At 50.9% G+C, this 18,542-nt stretch overlaps 1 protein-coding gene across 11 annotated transcripts in view; it reads left to right on the top strand.

Moving 5' to 3' along the window:
* NRAP (nebulin related anchoring protein) overlaps window positions 1–18,542 on the top strand; it is a 70,273-nt gene that overhangs the window by 35,315 nt on the left and 16,416 nt on the right. For 9 of the 11 annotated variants that reach the window (XM_019459471.2, XM_019459467.2, XM_019459466.2 and 6 more), the window contains 11 exons: window positions 1,101–1,205; window positions 2,354–2,461; window positions 3,758–4,069; window positions 5,183–5,287; window positions 8,069–8,167; window positions 9,789–9,893; window positions 10,625–10,732; window positions 11,276–11,389; window positions 13,313–13,510; window positions 15,205–15,309; window positions 16,579–16,677. In XM_019459471.2, coding sequence (XP_019315016.1) covers window positions 1,101–1,205; window positions 2,354–2,461; window positions 3,758–4,069; window positions 5,183–5,287; window positions 8,069–8,167; window positions 9,789–9,893; window positions 10,625–10,732; window positions 11,276–11,389; window positions 13,313–13,510; window positions 15,205–15,309; window positions 16,579–16,677 — 1,458 coding nt within the window. The remainder of the gene's footprint in view (window positions 1–1,100; window positions 1,206–2,353; window positions 2,462–3,757; window positions 4,070–5,182; window positions 5,288–8,068; window positions 8,168–9,788; window positions 9,894–10,624; window positions 10,733–11,275; window positions 11,390–13,312; window positions 13,511–15,204; window positions 15,310–16,578; window positions 16,678–18,542) is intronic. The other 2 variants (XM_019459472.2, XM_019459469.2) reach the window with 1 other exon arrangement.

The raw sequence follows: 18,542 nt of genomic DNA, 5'->3' as shown, positions 1-18,542 counted from the left end.
CTGAGACCACAGCAGGTGCTGCCCGGACACGATCCGGGCACCAGCGAGCCTCTCCTTTAGACAGGCGGGGCCTGGGTCTCCCGGAGCCTGCAGGCTGTCTCCGGGCACCGGACCCCAGCTCTCTCTGCCTTACCCCACTTCCCTTCTCTGCTGGTTGTGAGGACAGATGCCGACTGATGCTACTCATTTCAGCTCTCAGTATTGCCCCGTCTCGCTTTCTTCTTCTTTCTTCCCCCGCCTCCTACCTCTCATCACAGGCTCTGTCATTCTGCAGCCGGGAGAGAATTCTCTTTGGGGGGGGGGGAACATGCGCCCCAAGACGGGCAGCATCGAAGTGAAACACCGTGTATGTTGTTCGCACGTCAGTGTTGAGCACTTCCTGTGCACGTACACCAAGCACGTGTTGGAGCTGCGGCAGGGTGGCCAGGACCGTCCTAGTCGTCCTTCATAAAGGTCCAGGGACACGTGCCGGAAAGGACGCTACCGACAGAGCTCAGGGGCATCAGAAAGCCGCCTTTTGGAAGCTCAAGTGGGGGGGTGGGAGGGAAGGGGAGAGAGAAAGAACAGAGGGGTACGTTTTTCATGGAGCAGGTGTTCACTTGTGCTGTGTTTTTGGTCATTGCTCGCTTTCCAGGTGTCACTGCCTGGGAATGCATTGGGACTGGCGATGGGGGCAGGGGGACGTGCAGGGGAGCAGAGAATGCTTCTTATTTTTCTCATTCGGGGAGCCTGGGCCCACCTGAGCCCTGCAGCGGGTTATTTTCTGTGGCTGTGGACAGCATAGATGGGAACAGCTTGGGAAGCTCAGTGCCTTCTCAAGGGTGACATGTGAAGACAGGGACCTTGGCAGTGTGGTCGGGTTGGTCCCCTGACCACACTCTTCTCGAAGCTCCTCACTGCCTCACCCTCTGCCTTCACCCCTCCTGCCTTAAGCCCCATTTGCTGTCGTCTGCTGGCCAGCGTCTGGTCTGGCGGGTTTTGTAACGGACCCCCCCGTGCAGGTCGCAGAAACGCCAAGCAGATCTGAAGGCGCACCCGCGATGCCGTGCCACCCACCCCACCCTGCCACCTGCTCCTGACCCAGTGCTCTCTCCTGACAGGTGGCCTACAAGGCAGGAAACGAGCAGTCCGTCCATCAGTACAGCATCAGCAAAGACGAGCCTCTCTTCTTACAGGCCCGAGCCAACGCTGCCAATCTCAGTGAGGTATGGCCAGAGGGGGCGGGGGCGGCTGTAAACTCTGCTTTCCCGCGTAGGCGCTTGGCCACTGTGCTCTGTCACCTGGGGTTCCACACATCCGGTCGTTGTAAACAGCTCATCCAGCAGACCTCGTTCCTGGCCAGTTGTAGGGGGAGGGAAGGACCACTTTCCCTAGGAACGAGTTGGCGGGAGATTTGACCCACTGACTATATAACAGGGTAGGAGGTAGTGGTTCTTCCAGGGTCGCGGCTCGAACAGCATTAGAGCATTGCTAGAAGGAAGGAAGCAGCACTTGAAGGCGTTAGCTCCAAACTGCTTGGGTTTGTTCGGTCCTTGGGTCTATCGCTTACTAGGTGTGAGACCCTGGGCTAATTCTTTGCACTCAGTTGTCCCATTGGCAAAAGAAGGGTAATACTAGTTCCCGTCTCATCGGGTTGTCACGAGGCTTCAGTGAGCTAATATACGGAAAGCCCTGGGAGGAGGAGGAGTGTGCCGAAGGTAGCCATTACCCAGATGGCTCTCAGACACAAAGCATGCGTGGCCCCATCCTTCTCCTCCCTGTCTTTCAGCAGGGGCCTTCCTCAGCTCTCCCCCTCAGCTCCCAGGTCTTTGGAGTCCTGATCTGAGTCCTAGGTAGAGGGGAAAACTAGAAGGAGCAACAGGGGCTAAATTGATTCACACACACAGAGAGGGAGCCTTCAGAAGAGAGACCTTGAAACCCACAGGTGGGGGCAGGAAGGGACATGGGAGGAGCAAGGACAAGCCCCAGGTGGACTAGAGGCTGGAGGCAGGGAGACAAAGATACGCAGCTGTGGCACCTGCTGGGCTGAGCGGGCTGCGTGCGCAGGGGTGGGGAACCTTCCAGAAATGTTGCCGGGCGTTTTGCAATGTTATTCCACCTCGGGCATGTCTTTGAGACCCCCGTGAAGACTCCTAGTAGTTTTCAAGGCCTCTGGAGTTCAAATTCAGCTTCTTTTGACTGAAGCCCTGTGTGTTAGGAGGCCTTGAGGCAGGAACAAGGAGGTCTGGTGGTGTTCAGGTTACCAGGTTTCTGTGGAAGGACGCAGTCGTGTTTGCCTCCTGGAGAGAGCATTACAGACTCTAGGGAAGGCTTCCCGCAGGAGGATGATCTCTTTTCTCCCCTACCTCCTCAGAAACTGTATAAGAGCAGCTGGGAAAACCAGAAGGCGAAAGGGTTTGAGCTACGTCTTGACTCCTTGGCCTTCCTGGCAGCCAAAGCCAACAGAGACCTGGCCAGCGAGGTGAGTAGGTGCTCAGCTTGTACAGGGCGCCACGAATCCTGCCGTTTTCCATCTAGGAGAGTCAGAAAGGGTCTGAGCCTCAGGGTCCCATCGGCGAAGTGGGGATAAATACGACTGCTTCACAATGAGATAATCCTGTACGAGCCGAGAGCACACTGCTTGCCACACGTTGGCTTTCAGTAGGCGGAGGCATTATCAGTGGCAGCAGCACGAGTAGTAAGCTAAATGGCTTATGTGACAGATAAACTGAGGCTCAGAGACATTCCAGGACTATCTAAGGATGTCGTGGCCTGCCAGTGACCGAGCATTGTGATTCTGGGAAGGTGGTTTGACCTTGCAAAATCTCAGTTAACTCATTGGTAAATCAGCAGTTGCAAAATGTTTACGAGGAAATGAAACAAACTGACGTGTATCGAGCGGTTCATAGTCCACTGCCATCTGTCGGGAGTCTGATGTGAGATCAGAAGCCGAGGCCAGAGTGGAAGACAAAGTCTGCTAATGTCATCAAGACAGTCTTGCTTCCAGAAGAAATGCGTGCACATAAATATATTCTCCTATATAAATATATGTAGATATCAGCTGAGCTAAACAGTAACTTGGTGATGTCATTCTGGCACAAGGTCCTTATCTTGTTCCTGGTGAGAGTTCATGAACCAGCACTGGTCTACAGATGCACTTTGAGGGGCTTGGGTTTGTACCAGGCCTGGCTCACAGTGAGTGTTCAATAAATGGTGGCAGGTATTAATACGGTTGTTGTTGGTGCAGGTGAGAGGACAGCCCAGGTCTCCTGATAATATTATCCTGTTACAGTTTTTAAGGCAGTTCTGTATCTGTTTTTTCCTTCTGATCCGCATTACTGTCGGTCTTTTTCCAAGCGAATATGAGCCCCTTTCTCAAACAGCAGCTGTGTTTGGGCTATTCTGTGTCATTTTCATTCCATGACTACTTTTTGTTTATAACGTTTTCACTATTCCCAGAAAGGAAACAACGGGCCACTTAAAAATAAATCCAGAAAAATTGAGGTGGAGGAATACAGACAAGAGATGGAATGTCACCAGGAACTTGGGAATAGACTGTTGCATAGCTGAGCATTCAGTTTAGCTCTGAGCTTCCTGGCAGCTGAGGTGAAAAGGGAAATAATGAGTAATCTTTTATTTCACTGTTCAATGATAGGAAGATTGTAATTCTAGTAAGATTCTGTTGTTTGGCTTTGTTTGGACTTTCAAACCCTCAGTTTGAAAATTAACAATGCCTTTAGGAGATGCTAAAATGCCCCTCTCTCTCCTTCCTGTTTAGGTGAAGTACAAGGAAGGTTATGAAAGGTCCAGAGGGAAGCTGATCGGGGCGAAGGATGCCCAGGGGGATTCACAAATGAGTCACTCGCTGCAAATGTCCAAGCTGCAGAGCGACCTGGAGTACAAGAAGGGGTTCGAGGACACCAGGTCCCAGTGCCACGTCTCCCTGGACATGGTCCACCTCGTGCACGCCCGCAAGGCTCAGCATCTAGCCACAGACATAGGCTACAAGACAGCATCTCATCACTTTACCGCTTTGCCCACAGACATGAGGGTGGAATGGGCCAAGAAGGCGTACGGGTTACAGAGCGACGTAAGCTCCGTGTGCACGCGTGCGTGTGCTAGCGTTGCCGCGATGGTTTTCCCCAGCACCCCCCCCCCCCGCCACCGCCCCCGAGATGGTAGTGTATCCCCTGACATACCTGCTTCTGGATCCCAGGGCGGACACAGCTCAGCTTTCCTAGTGGTTTAACCTTTATTTGAGCTCTGCCCGCTTCAGATACTATACCACCACCCAGCGACTTTTTTCTTCCGGGGCATTTGCTCTATGTCTGTTTTCCCTCTTTCGTTTTACTGCGGGGGGGGAGACATGTTGGTGACCTCCACAACCGCGGCCTGTTCTGGGAGAGGTCTCCCACCCTCCTTCCAACCCTGGCAGTGCCCTTTGCGGGAAGAGTGGCACACGCTAACCTGAGCGCTCCCTCCCCTTTCTCCTGGGTGCCCCACCTGGCTCCCCTCCTCCTTCAGGTGGCTCTTGTGCGCTGAGAAGGCAGGTCAGCTGCCTGCACGCTGGGGGCCGGGCGGTGGGGAGGGCGGTACAGACACACCCTTCCCGGCAGAGCGGTTTCGGGGGATACAGGTGATGCGCGAGTTTTAGAGAAGCGTCCATTTAAATGGCTTTCCATTAAAACGACTCCTTCCACGCACGGCGAGCAAAGAAATGAGATGTGCCCCCTGCCCCGCACCGAGGCGCATAGGAAGGAATCGGCACCGTGGGAGGCCTGGGCTGTCTTGTGAAATTCCCTCAAATAGCTCCCCACCCGGGTTCTGTTGTGAGTTCTCATTTTCTTCTCCCCTGCTTGTCATTTCCAACAAGGAAACGGGGAAAGCAGACAATGAGGACACTCCTCTTCCCGAGGTAGACACGCGTCCCTAATGAGGGACAAGGTTGATCCAACCCCTCCCGCTGAACCCCCGGGCGCCCGTGGGTGGGGCCTAACGCCACCGGCAGCGGGAGGCTCCAATTAGAGGGGAAATTAATTGACATTCTGGAGCCCTGCCTGTGACTGTGCAGAAATGGATAAGACAAAAGTGGCATCTAATTTGACTCAGCCAGCACCAAGGCGACATCTGGGAGCCGTTAACAGCCCTTTAAATGTCTGCGCGCCAACAATGGCCTGCCTTTTTCTTCTTTCTCCTTTATCAGAACCAATACAGGGCAGATGTGAAGTGGATGAAAGGCACGGGCTGGGTCGCCACCGGGTCATTAAATGTGGAGCAGGCGAAGAAGGCAGGAGAACTCATTAGCGAGGTGAGATTTCCTGACAGCGTGCAACAGGGCCGGCTGCACTAGGCGTGTGGCATTGCTGTATAAAATTAAAATAATTTCCACTCAAAAGGCGAAGAAAAAGGCAAAGCTACATGAAAGGCCCGGAAGCCCAGACTAGGGCTGGTAATTAGAGGGAAACTACATACCAAACACACACCAGTAGGGGCCCGTAGAGCCCCGGCAAAAACAAAGTGGGTGACAAATGATATTATGAATAATAATGACAATCAAAAAGAGCTCAATTGCTACCCACCAGCTTACCTTTTTAATGAAGCAACAAGGGAGAGATGATGAAAAGATAACATTTATTGCACCCAGAAAGCTCTTTCGGGACTTGATGCCCGTTTTCTCTCTCTCTCTCTCTCTCTTCCCGCCACAGTGTAAACAGTTTTTGAATATTCACGTGGTGTGGAGCACGTGACCCGGGTCTCTCCTGTTGAGGGGTCTCACTTCTACTTAAATCTCACGCCGGTCCACCTGCAGCCACCCTAGCTGGACCCTAAGGCATTACAGCGTGCTAAAAAGATCTGTCTGCTCACATTTTGGGGAGAGTTTCATTAAACAGGTCTTTTAAAGACCTGATCAGGGTTTCTCCCTCTCAGAACTATTGGCATTCCGAAAGCTCTCTGTTGTGGGGGCTGTCCTGAGTCACGTGGGGTGTCTGGCTGCACCCCTGGCCTCCACCCACTAGATGCCAGTAGCACCCTCTGCCCAGGTATGACGACCCTCAGTGTCTCCAGATGCTGCCGGAAGGTGGAGAGCCACTGGACTAGACACACCAGGGAGTTGTCATTGCCTCGTGCTCACACGGAGGCTGCCCGTCCTCGAACAACCCAAATCCCACCTCTGTTCATGTCTGTTTGGGGAGGAACTTGCTCAGAAGGCAAGTGAGAATTTTTCTAGTTGCCTCCAGAGTAACCCGGTCTTTCTGGATTTTCCTGGGTGGGGAGGGGATCACCACGGCTGCAGCCACAGAGGATGGTAGTCTTTGTAATGAGCCTCCTGGGACTTTGTTTTGAGAACACTTTCTTACTGAATGTGTAGGTAGGACAGAAAGACACCTAAGTTGGTTTTTCAAACACACCTGCCCAGCGTTGATATCTTTCCCATGGGAGAATGTTCTGGTTAGCCTGACATGTCACAGAGCTGGTTCCAAAAGCGGGTTCACTCTGATGGGCCTAATTTTTTAGGAAATCTTAGTCAACGTTCAAGGCTCAGTGGACACTTCACTGCCCTAAGTAGTTCATCCTGACTGAGGAAAGACCTTCCTCAAAGGATGATTTTGAGAAACTTGCCGCAGCAAACATCTAGGTTGGAAGACTCATGCTCCTAAGCTCTCATTGGGCCCACTCATAAAAGGATGTGAAAAATAAATCATACACACAATTTAGACTTCAAGATGATTCTTTCATGCATCTAAGTCTGGCATCCAAGGGAGCTTTCTGGAACTGTTTATCCCACAGTGGGCTTAATTTTCCACCTCATTTTGCAGACTTACTCAACAAATTGGCTTATCTTCTATGCTGCATGCCAGTCCTCAAACTTCAGTAAGGCAAGAAAATCTTTCAGCCGTTCTCCCTAATCACCTCACTTCTGTTTCCCACACTTCCAGTTCAGTGTCAAATTGGCTGACCTCTTAATTTTCAGCCCGAATGCCACACACTGCCGAGAAAACCACAGATGCATACACGCCTGTCTCTTAAAGCAGGAGTCGGCAGACCTTTTCTTGTAAAGGACCAGATAGGGAGTGTCTTCAGCTTTGTGGGCCACACAGTTCCCGTTGAGGCTCCTCGGCCCTGCCACCTCTGTGTGAACACAACCATAGACCACCGTGTACGTGAACGAGCATGGCTGTGTTCTGATAAAACTTTAGCAGAGTGACCCAACAGAGATGGCTGGATACCGAACCCTGTCTTCCTTAATCAACCCAGGCTACAAAAACTGACCCTGATAAATGAGGAAGTGTTCATAAAATAGGTCTTTGATTTGAGGAACGATACACTTCATAAGTCCGTTAAGAGTGCGACTGTCCTAGTCTCCTGGAAATGTATTTGGATTAAAAACAAACAAACAAACAAACCCGGAATTAATTTAAGCGTGACTTTTAGAATCAGAATTGGGTATCTAGGTCTTTGCCAGCATTGGAATTCTTTGTGATTCTGTGTTTGTTTGTTTGTTTGTTTGTTTCCAGTGTCTTTCAAAATGTAAGCTCCTTCCTTTCAACCATAGCACCCTTCTTCTTGTTATCGTAACATTCTAAAGAATCCTTGCTCGTGTTAACTGAACCAAGTTCTAAAGTGATTGAATAGTTGTGATCCCTGACTGTTAAATGTGAGGGTTTTGACTGTGATAATCTCCGCCAAGTCCTTTCGTGGAAGGAAAGCGGGAAGCTTCAATTGATAAATGTAACCACCTTCTTGCTTGGGAGACCCAAACTAAGAGATGTAAACAACGCAGCATTTGAAACCCACAAAAAGAACCCTTTCCTAGGCGTACATCCCCCGGTATTTTACCGGTATAACCCAATTTCGCGATGTTTTCTTTGCACCAGCTAGAAATACTTTAATGTTAATTGACATGAGGTTATTCTTAAATTGAAACAAATATTAACCTGAAGGCACCTAGGATATAAAGATGGAGGAAGCCGAATAATAATTATGTTCACAAATTCACTCTAATCTCAAGCAACCTATGATTTTCCCTTTCAAATGGCATGAAAGAGCGGCACAAAATTCACAGCTTTGATCTTTTTCTGCTCAACAGAAGAAGTACCGTCAGCCTCCAGATGCTTTGAAGTTTACCAGTATTAAAGACACTCCGGAGATGGTCCAGGCCAGAATTAGTTATACCCAAGCCGTGGATGTAAGTGATAATATATATACATTATGAACTCTAAGAGTGGGCTCTTCTTTCAACACTGCGATTGAAGCTGAGGGTTCCTTGCCTTGCTCTTTCTGTTGTTCGAAGGATGAAGGAACTCCTTGTCCTTTGCCAAGGAGCACCTTAGCGGGGGTGCTTCCTCATTAGGATGCAAATGGGGTGTTACCGCTCTTCTGATGCCAAGTGGGGCTCTGTCACCCCACTGCCCTCATGCTCTCCTGTCTTCCCATTTGCATATCTTCAAGATTTGTGTGTGTGTGTGTGGGGGGGGGGTGCTTTTCCCCTCTCCTTTTTGTTTTAAGGTGTTGTTTCCAGAACTGGAACTTTGGGAGTGAAAATTCTTGGCATCTGGAAGACTCAGCCCCCGCTAGTCCTCCTTGGGACCCGAGGGCAGGAATTCTTGCTCTCTGAATTCCCCCAAAGACTTTGGAAATGATTTGGGTCTTGCGGGCACGAGACTAACGGTGAACTCACTTCCCGTCTTCCCTTTTTAACGTGAAACTGAGACCTGGCCTTTTGTCCTCACTGCATGGCGTTCGTTGGAGACCAAATTGAATGATGAGGTCCCATAAAAACTCACTTTAGGACATGGGTTAACCCCATTTGGCTGATTCTGCTGAGAGAGGCCCGCAGATCTTTGTAAAGTGGGGCAGACACGCCTTATAAATATCTTCAAACCATTCGACTTGCCGTGAGGAAAATGTGCAACCCTTGGTGAAGAGGAGTTTCAAAATTATCTCTCATGCTTCCCAATTGAATATTTTATTCTGATTGTGCCTTATTTAACAGGCATTTGGAAATGTCCTGAGTGCCTATCAGAATAAGTTTTGGGATGATTTACAAACTTACGGGTTTAGGAATTTATAATTTCTTGACAAGCAGCCCATCAGAAACAAATTAAATTCTGAAAAACACAGATGGTCAAACAAGAACTTCTGTATGAAGAAAAACAACCCGGGCTTCTTCCTTACCCTAACCAACTCTAGGGGGCAGTGCTGTGATACGTAGAAACTTTGGACACAGCTACTAAGATTTGGGATGGAAAAGCCCGGCTTAGAAACTTTCTCTGGTGGCCGATGCCAACTTCGTGTGTCATCACTATGAGGATGTCATAAGCCCAAATCAGAGTTCCGCATGAAAGACACCCCAGACCCACCTGGTAGACATTTATTAGCACAAGAATCCTCGAGACGGAGGAAGGGAGTGGGGATCGAAGTAGGTCCAGACGTCCCCTGTGGAAGAGCCCTCTTTCATGCTTCTGAATTTTAATGCCCTCCCACGCTTTATGGTTAATAACAAAATTATTAGGTGTTAACTAGACCTCATTTTCCCATCCGACACCGTGTCGGGTTTATGCTACAAGTAGAGTGTTAACGCAGAGGCAGGTTTCAGCCTGTCGTGTTCTGAGCTGGGACGTAGGACTCAGGAGGGCACGAAGCCTGTGTCACCGTGCTGGCTGTGGGATCCAGGTGGAGGCAGGGCACCCAAGATCCTGTCCCTATGGGGAGGTGGCAGCTGTCCCTTGTCTCCCGGAGTGTAACTTGGCTGATGGCTGTGTGGAAGAACCTCCTGGGTTTAATGCAAAACCTCTCTTCCTCCACAGAGGTTATATAAGGAACAAGGAGAAAACATAAAGCACCATTACACTCAGACAGCCGACCTCCCTGAAGTCCTCCTGGCCAAGCTGAATGCCATGAATATCAGTGAGGTGAGGCTGGCGGATGGGGCACTGGCTTTCATTCCGGGGGATCCGGGGACCTGGGCAGTGCCCGGCAGCCTGTGCTCAGAAGCATCCCGTACTCAGAAGGGCCTGGAGCTTACTTGAATGCTCTGCTGTCACCATCTTGAAATTTGTAATATTTGTGACCAAGGGGCCCCATGCTTTCATTTGCGCTGCTGAGTTCTGCGGGCTAGGTAGGCCGTCCTACAGAGGAGTCAAGCTCATTTGCAAGAATGAGACTAGGAAAACCGCCTTACTACAAAAGGCGTTGGTACTGAGGGGGTGAAATGCGGGAGCGTCAGAATATAGGTGAGGGCAGCCAACGGCTATGGCGAGGAGAGACCCTTCCCTCCCGTGACCTTGATCAGCAACCCCCCCCTTTCCTGTTCTTCGACAGAGACAGTTGTGTTCTCCTTATCTTACGTCAAGATCTGTGCACGCTCAGCCTTATGCCTCCTTCTTCCACTCGGCTTGCTGCTCAGAGAAATCTGGGTCTGTCTGACTCTAACGAGTCGCCCCCAAAAGACTCTCCCTCCCGTGGGTGGGCGTGAGGCAGGCTCCAACTCTTTCTCGGTTTTTGCTAAGACGCAGTGATTTCTAACTCCAACCGGGCGCTGGGGGAGAAAACCCATAACAAAGCCGATGCCCATCTTGGTAATGAGCATCTCAGAACCACCAGGTCACACGAAGGTCTTTATTTGTCCACATGTTCCCAACAGACACGTTACAAGGAATCCTGGAGCAAACTTCGAGACGGTGGATATAAATTGAGACTGGATGCCATTCCATTTCAGGCAGCAAAGGCTTCCGGCGAAATCATAAGTGACGTGAGCATCCACCTCCATTACCGTGTCAATGTTTAATCCTAACCGATTTTTACTCCTTTTGCCCCCAACCCCTGCCTTCTTTTGCCTGTGGATACTGTCCTCTGCTTTCCCAACTGACTGTGTTAGGGCAATCTGGTAACGACCAGTGAGAGAGAACATACCATACAACAAAAAAAAATCCCCTAGCCGGGGTACAAAGCCAAATGCCGGACTGTAACTCTGGACCCCGGGCAGATGAAATGCACCCTCCACCAGGCGCTTTCCTAAAGCAAGTCCGCGTGCAGAGACTGTTAACAATGCACCCACCTTCTTCCAGCGCGGGCCGCCCAAGTGCTAACATGTCCTGCCAGTTCATATCCAGCCCTTTAGTCATTGGGAGTCTTGCATATGAAAGAATAGGCCTTTTGACGACTCCCGCGCGTTTTCTTTTAACTCACCCAGTCACTGTCAAAAGAACAAAACATTTTCGCCCAATACCCACCTCTCCCATTCCGTGTCCCTTGTCCCCGAGCTGTTACTCTCTCCCGCTCTCTTTCCCTTTAGTACAAATACAAAGAGGCATTTGAGAAAATGAAAGGGCAGATGCTTGGCTCCCGGAGCTTGGAAGACGATATCAGCCTTGCACATTCAGTGTATGCGAACTCGCTGCAGAGCGAAGTAAGTAGGAGAAAAAAATGCAGCGGGACTGGGGGGCCCTCACCTAATGGTGCACGGCCAGCGTGTGTCGTTTGTCCTTCCGGTTGTGGCTGTTGGCTCTGTCCTAACTAGCTGTGTGCCTTTGTTGGGTCCCTTGGCTCCTCTGGGCTTGAGCTTCTTCCTGCGTCAAGTGACAGTTTGAGCCAGACGACCCCTGAGCTCCCTTGGGCCATTCTGTGATGTGATCAGTGGCCACGAACGGGGGCCTGTGGGCTAGGTTTGGACGACAGAGCTGTTTTGTTTGGTCTGCAGAGTGAATTAGTCGCAAACCTTTAAAAGTGGAACATTTTGCATAAAGGTCGTAGACTTCCAGCCAGAAGCTGGCCCTGGATTCCTCAAGGCCACAGTTGACGTTGACGACCGAGAGCTCCGTTTAGAAGGGACCTATGCTCTCCTGGTCAGGCGGCCGCCTCCTTTTCCCTCACTGCCCGCCTTACTCACTGGTGCTATCGTCTGGGTGCCTGGAAACGTCTGAGTTTGCAGCCCGTGGTTTCGACCCTCTGGATGCTGGCACGAGTGTGTATGCAGTGTCCCCTTGTACATATGTGCGCTGGCAAACGGTGGGGCTAGACGCTGACGTATATCCCCTGTGTTACGAAGGACGAAGCACCTTTACACCCTGGGTCTCCCTTAACCATTGGACGAACTCTCTTGAGGAACATTATCGTCTTATCCACCCCGGTTTACTGATAAGACCTAGACTCTGAGCGCCTCAGTCCCTTGTCTAAGATCAGCTAGAAAGTGAATATGGTGCCAGCCCTCCATCTCAGGCTCTGTCCACAGCTTCACATGTTCTCCGCCTCAGTTTCCCCATTTCTAACATTCTTCCCCCCCAAACCCCCACCCCTTTCTGGGCTGGAGTGCTGACCGAAGAATGTGGGGTTGCACATGAATTGTCCTGGCCTTTATGCTAGGGGTCAGGGGAGGGTGCTAGATGGGAGCAGGAGGTAAGGGAGGGGTGGCCGGGGCTCCGGGAAAGATGGCGGAGGTGGAAGTTACGCATCTGACTCCTGAGAAAGCCCAGAGTGAGCTTCGCAGACCTTCCGGCAGCTTCTCTGAGGACTGCCGTGGAGCTTGTGGTCTGTCCTCTCCTCCCTCAGCGTGCCTCTTGGGAATACCCATCCCTCAGAACTGACTTTCCAAGCGTCTACCCACTGCTGTTGGCCCCCAGATTTCTTTTTTTTTCAATTACATTTTTCAAGTTTATTTATTTATTTTGAGAGAGCGAGAAGAGGAGGAGCAGAGAGAAAGGGAGAGAGAGAGAGAGAGAGAGAGTTCCAAGCAGGCTCTGCACAGTCAGCGGAGAGCCCAGCACGGGGCCTGAACTCACGATCAGTGAGATCATGACCCGAGCCGAAATCAAGAGTAAGATGCTCAACCTGCTCAGCACCCAGGCGCCCCTGCCCCCAGACTTCTTAGGATGTCGTCTGATGCTTTGAAGAAGCTGTTCATCGGCTAAGCCTGAGAAGGGAGTCCCCGGTGTCTAAAGTCTGAACCTGACAGGGGGAGGGGGAGAAACTCTGGCGGGCCCCGTGCCCTCACAGGTTAGCCACGTACCTTCTTGCCTCTGGCAAATGGGAAGATCTAAAGACCCAGCAAGGGAATCACTGACGTGATGTGATGTAGGTCTCCTGCACTTCTGTATTGCCCCAACTGGGGGAGCCGTGGGCCTTCATCATCTAAGTCAGTGACCTCCAGGAGCTGAGGGTGGTGAGTGTCATGAATCCTGCTAATTAAGCCAGTCCCTACAAGAAAGGAGCAGCGGTCCCGCCAGAACGTCTCCGGGGCTCACCTGGGAGACTCTCACTGCACTCGCTGTCCCTGGTGGTCCCTGTGCAAATGGTGGCTTTGAAATAGCGGCTGTTGATCTGTCTGCCCCTCTAGGTGAATTACAAGAAAGGCTTTGAACTCTCCAAGGCACACTTCCATCTGCCATTGGACATGGTGACCCTGGTGCATGCCAGGAAGGCTCAGAGCCTGGCCAGCGACCAGGACTACAGACACCCGCTCCCCCAGTACACTTCCTTGGCCGAAGACCTGAGGCTCAGCTGTGCCAAGAGAGCCCACAAGTTGCAGAGCGAGGTAAGGGGACCTGGCCTCTCTCTCAGGGCTCTGTCCTCTCAGATTTGACCAGGAGGCAGTGACTCCAAGCTCCCGTTGGTGCCGCGGGGGATTCCGGAGGTGAGAAATCCCAAACCGGGGTCTTCTTGGGAAACGCTGCCCCGTGCTCCTGCCCAGCACAGTTGCACAGATCTAATGGCAACGGGAAACATCCACTGGTTCCAAACATGACGTTTTCACACATGATCTCATTTGAACCTCGAAATAACCCCGTATCAGTAGTCTTTACCCCATTTTAGAAATGACAGGGAGGCTTGAAGAAGTTAAAGAGAGAGCTTGCCCGAGACCCCACAACTGTCAGTGAGAAAGGGGGGCTGACACGTGAACTTAGATGGCGTCTGACCAGGATGCCCTCCGCTCACATGTTTTGCATGTTGAAGATTTGCTACCGGCACTGCCTTTGGCCTCAGGTCTGACCAGGGTGGGGGTGGGGGGGGCTCTTCTTCGTGCTTCGTAAATTCCCAGGCTGCCCGTTTTCTGAGGGAGGCCATGCTCCGTTAGGAGAGGCTGGGGTCAGAGCGGACCCACTTCAGGCAGAGGCGAGTGTGTGGGGGAGGGCAGGGCATCCGGGCCCCAGCAGTCCTTCCTGGGTCCCCGCGACGAGTGGTGGAGACCTTCACGGGCCTCCCACGTGCGTGTCAAGCTCGAGTCACCTGTTTCTGGAAGCAGGTGGCCTGGGATTATTGGGGAGCACCGAGGATTTCCTCACCCCCAAAGAGATCCCGGATGTCTCCCCTCCACAGGCGGCAGCGTCCTGTTTGGCACTCCCCCTGTTGCCTACCTTTCTAGGTTTCTGTGCTATGGGCTTTGCAAGTAACAGGCTGGGGTTGGAAAGCAAAACACCGCACAAAACCTGCATCCTGGTTCGACAGTGCCTGGAAGCAAAGGGACACTCAGATCTGGGTATCTGTCGTCTGTTCGGGTTTTCCGCCCGTGTACGGTGTTTACCGGCTGCCAGAAACTGTCAGGAACCCCAGAGCAGCTGCAACCATGGAGCTGCCACGCTCAGCTCAGGGCCTGTGTGTCACTTGAGCAGAGCCCTCGCCTGCCCTTGCCTCTCGCTGTGACAGCACTTGGAAGGCAGCAACGGCCGGGGGCGGGGGGGGGGGGCACCTGGGTGGCTGCAGGGGAGCGAATTTGGGGACCCTTTAAACTGTCAGCCCGGATCACTCAGGTACACACACTCGCGCCTACCCACACAGACAGGCCTGTGCCAGATGATTCTGGATTCATTTATTAGTTCTTTCTTAACCCATGATTAATTAACGCCACCCTCTGCTGCTGGGTTTTGTTTTAGAAGGCCTATTAAACCGTCATTTCCACATTTGCCCCAAGACAACTGACTTTCCAAGCACAATCCACTCCAGCGTTTATGTCTGGATAGCCCCCATGAAGATAAAAACCTGCCTCACCTCCCTCCAAAGCTACGGAGACAGGTGACAGCAGAATCGTTTTTCTTTTGACCTACATTTTTGTTTCCCCCACAAACACTTACTGGGAGGCACCGTGTGTTTGTTGAGGATGCTCTGTCTGGAGACACTGGCTTGGCCGTGAGTTCTAATTACGACGTTATCCTCTCGTGGGTCCTCCGGCTTCTCCTTGCTTCCTTGTTCTGTGAGTTTGGCTTTTCTGATTCCTTGTGTTGTCTCTTCTAGAATTTGTACCGGTCAGACCTGAACTTCATGCGAGGCGTTCCCTGTGTCATTCCAGGCACGTTAGAGATCGAAGGGAGAAAGAAGGCATCTGAACTCATCAGTGAGGTGACCGGGGACCCTGGAGGGCTGAGGGGTATCCGTCTTATTTCCACGGGACAAATAAGCATTCAGCTTACTTCTTCCTGCTGAAGCCAGTTAGAGGTTAACTGTTAACCGTGGCCGTTCACCACATAACCTCTTCTGGGGCCTCTGTTCTGTTATGAGATCCTCCATTTAGACTGGATGTCATTTAAGACAGCTTTGCACATATCAAGCCAGTCCCTTATGAACACATAAGAATTATTCACTGACTCGTAAGATCTGCTTCCCTAGGGTCCCTTTGAAGAGTGGCCCTGTGGTACAATGACAAAAAGGCCGGCTTTGGAGACCAACAGATGGAGACTGAAATCCTAGGCCAGTGCTCATTTGCTGTGTGACCTCCAGCCTGTCACCTGCCCTCTCTGAGTCTCACCTTTGTAATCGGTTAAATGGGGGTACTCCTACCCCTCTCGTTTAAGTTTTTATGAGGATTAGCGCTAATAGTCCAAGCAACTATGCTTCTCTGGTGGCTGGGAAATGGTTGTTAGAAGCTTGGTGATAATTTCATGGTAAAAATACAGAAGTCTAGAATTCTAAGCCCTTTGAGCTTCTGAGGAATCTTACTTACACCTGCAAGGGCTCTGGGACGTCCACTCACTGTAGATGCAAGGACAGGAGGGCATAACGGAGGGCACTGGAAGTATCAGGTGGGCTCACACATTGATTAGGAGCTCTGAGAAAACGGAGCTGGCCTCACCGTGGGAGTTCAGATTGAACTTTGCGCTTTACTTTTCCAGTGAAATCTCAAAAGAGAGTGGTTTCTGAACCTGGTGGGGCATCAGAATTGTCTTTGGAGTTTGAAAAAAAAATACAGATGCCTGGGCCCACTGACAGTTTAATGAATCCTGGTCTCCCGGGGCGGGGTGCAGGCAATCGGTATTTTTTTTTTTTTTTTAAAGCTGCACAGTTCTTTCTGGGACATTCCCAGAGCCGAGGGGCTCTGGGTCTCCAGTGAACAAAGGTCGGGAGCAAACTGCAAATTTCAATAGTCACGTTCCCATTCATGGCAAAGGGCTAGATGTCCTCTCCTCTTCCTGTGGGTAAGCATCTGATTCAGTCCGTCCTGTCCTCCTCTGCGTCTTCCTCCCTCTGAGCTCCGAGGTCACGAGAGCAGGTGTCGGACTGGATTCCGGGGAACAGACTAGCAGCCTTTGCAAAGTGAGATTTTATAACCAGTGCTTAGAGAGCTTCGTCTCCTTTTGGTTTGATGCCTAACAAGTCGTCTTCTTCCCTCAGAGTAAATACCGTCAGCATCCCCAGTCATTCAAGTACACAGCTGTGACAGACACCCCCAGCCTCCTTCATGCAAAACTCAGCAACCAGATTACCAATGAGGTAAAATCGGATGGCTTTGGAATGGCCTTTTTAAAAACTGCTAGCTTGTTAAAAATAACGTGTATTTGTGGGGTCGGGGCCGGGAAAAAGCATGCGTGTTTGCATGGGGGTTTGGAAAGAAAAGAACGTCACATATGGAATGTAAACATTTTCCAGAGGGAAGGAAGGCCTAGTTGGAAATCTGGTTCAGACTCTAGTCTTGCCCCTCAAGGGCAATCACGGACCAGCAGGATATCCTGGGGGGCTTGTTAGAAGTGCTGAACCTCGGGCCCCACCCCTGACCCACTGAATGCACATGGTCCTTTAACGGGGTCCTCACGTGTTTCCTTGGCACATTAAAGTTTGAGAGTACTGGTCCGTCGTTCATCTGTTCTGTCTAGGAACATAATGGCTAACCGCACGTCCGTGGTCATTCTGATGATTATTCTCGGAAGGATGTGTGGTTATTCAGGGGTGCTGATGCAAGGCCGGTTACGTAGAATGCTGTTGGTCGGACCTCTGGAATTTCTGCCTCCTCCCTTACTTGCTGTTTGCTCACTTTATTTAAATATCTCTACCAGAGCGGCACTCAGGGGAAGGAATCTTATTACATAAAATCAGTGTTCCAGCCCCTTTGGTTCTACTTCTTGGTGGCTGTCTTGCAAGTTTGAAACAGAAATTGAGCTTGGCAGAGAATTAAATTTGGCATCGTCCTGAGTTTTTCAGATTTTCTTCCTGACTCTTTTAGAAGCCAGTTGAGATTTGGCTATTTATACAATTAGGGTCCACTCTCCCCCAAGTCAAAAAGTAAGAGACAGCAGCGTAGGATAAGAATGTCCCCAAGAGCTTGGGTAGCGACCGTTCTCAATTTTAAATTCCTGTCCAGGCTTTCCTGCCTGCTGCGTGAGCTGGATGCTATGGGGTAACACTGCCTCTTGTGATGACCTCTGGCCTCAGAGAACTCACCAGTCACAGAGCCATTTCTGATCACAAGAATAGGTGTTTTCATAACTGGTGGAGGCCATGCAGGGCGGCCTTGGTGGGAGTTTGCTCACGGAAGGAGCTGGGGCTTTAGGAAAGGATGCAGACCAGAGTTTGGGAGCCCCCCTTCCGCCAACCAGGGCTTCTCCCAAATCCCCCTGGATCTTGGTATTTATCGTCTGTACACTATATCCTCAAGGGAAAAGTTTACAATGAGAAGAGCTTTGATAGTGTTCCTAAATGCGGTTTTCTTTCCTCAGCCTATTATTGGGCAAAGCGTAAGGAGGAAAAATTACCTTTTCTTTTACCCAACATAGGGTCTCAGTGCGGCTTCTGTAACAAAAGGCAGATTAACAAAAGAAAAGCATACTAGTTTATTTAACTCAAGTTTTACATGGTACGGGGAGCCTTCATAAGGAAATGAAGACAGAAGAAACGGGTTAGACCTGAGCGTTTCAGTACGAGGTTCGATGAAGAGTGGAGAGTCACGGCAAAACGTGATGAGCTAAGAACAGGGGCACACTTAGCTCGGTCTGTTCGCTCAGATTCCTCTCTGCAGCCCTCCGTCTTCAGAGATAAGGACGCTCATCGCCTCTGGGTGTGGGGAGGGCATCTCTCACAGGAGGGTCTTCTGACCTGCTTCAGGAGAGGGGAGAAGAAAGAGTTCTTCTGGCACCTGCTGTTTCCCAGATTCCTTCAGCTTAAAGCATTCAGTACGCCAAGGTGCCGTATTTTGGGGTGACCTGTCCCGAACCCCGTCAGAAGCAACTTGCAGTGTCTTACATACTCCTTTTATGTCACTCAATTTGACTCATGAAAGAACTGACTTTATTGAAAGAAAGATCTTCCCCAGGGCTGAAGGTGTATCTGTGACACAGCGAGTGGCCTTCCGCAAACCTATTTCT

The sequence above is a fragment of the Panthera pardus genome, unplaced genomic scaffold (assembly GCF_024362965.1).
Source record: "Panthera pardus isolate Hobbes unplaced genomic scaffold, ASM2436296v1 HiC_scaffold_22, whole genome shotgun sequence".
Classification (NCBI taxonomy): Eukaryota; Metazoa; Chordata; class Mammalia; order Carnivora; family Felidae; genus Panthera; species Panthera pardus.
The sequence above is the reverse complement of the archived record's forward strand: the minus strand, read 5'-3'. Positions and strand labels throughout refer to the sequence as shown.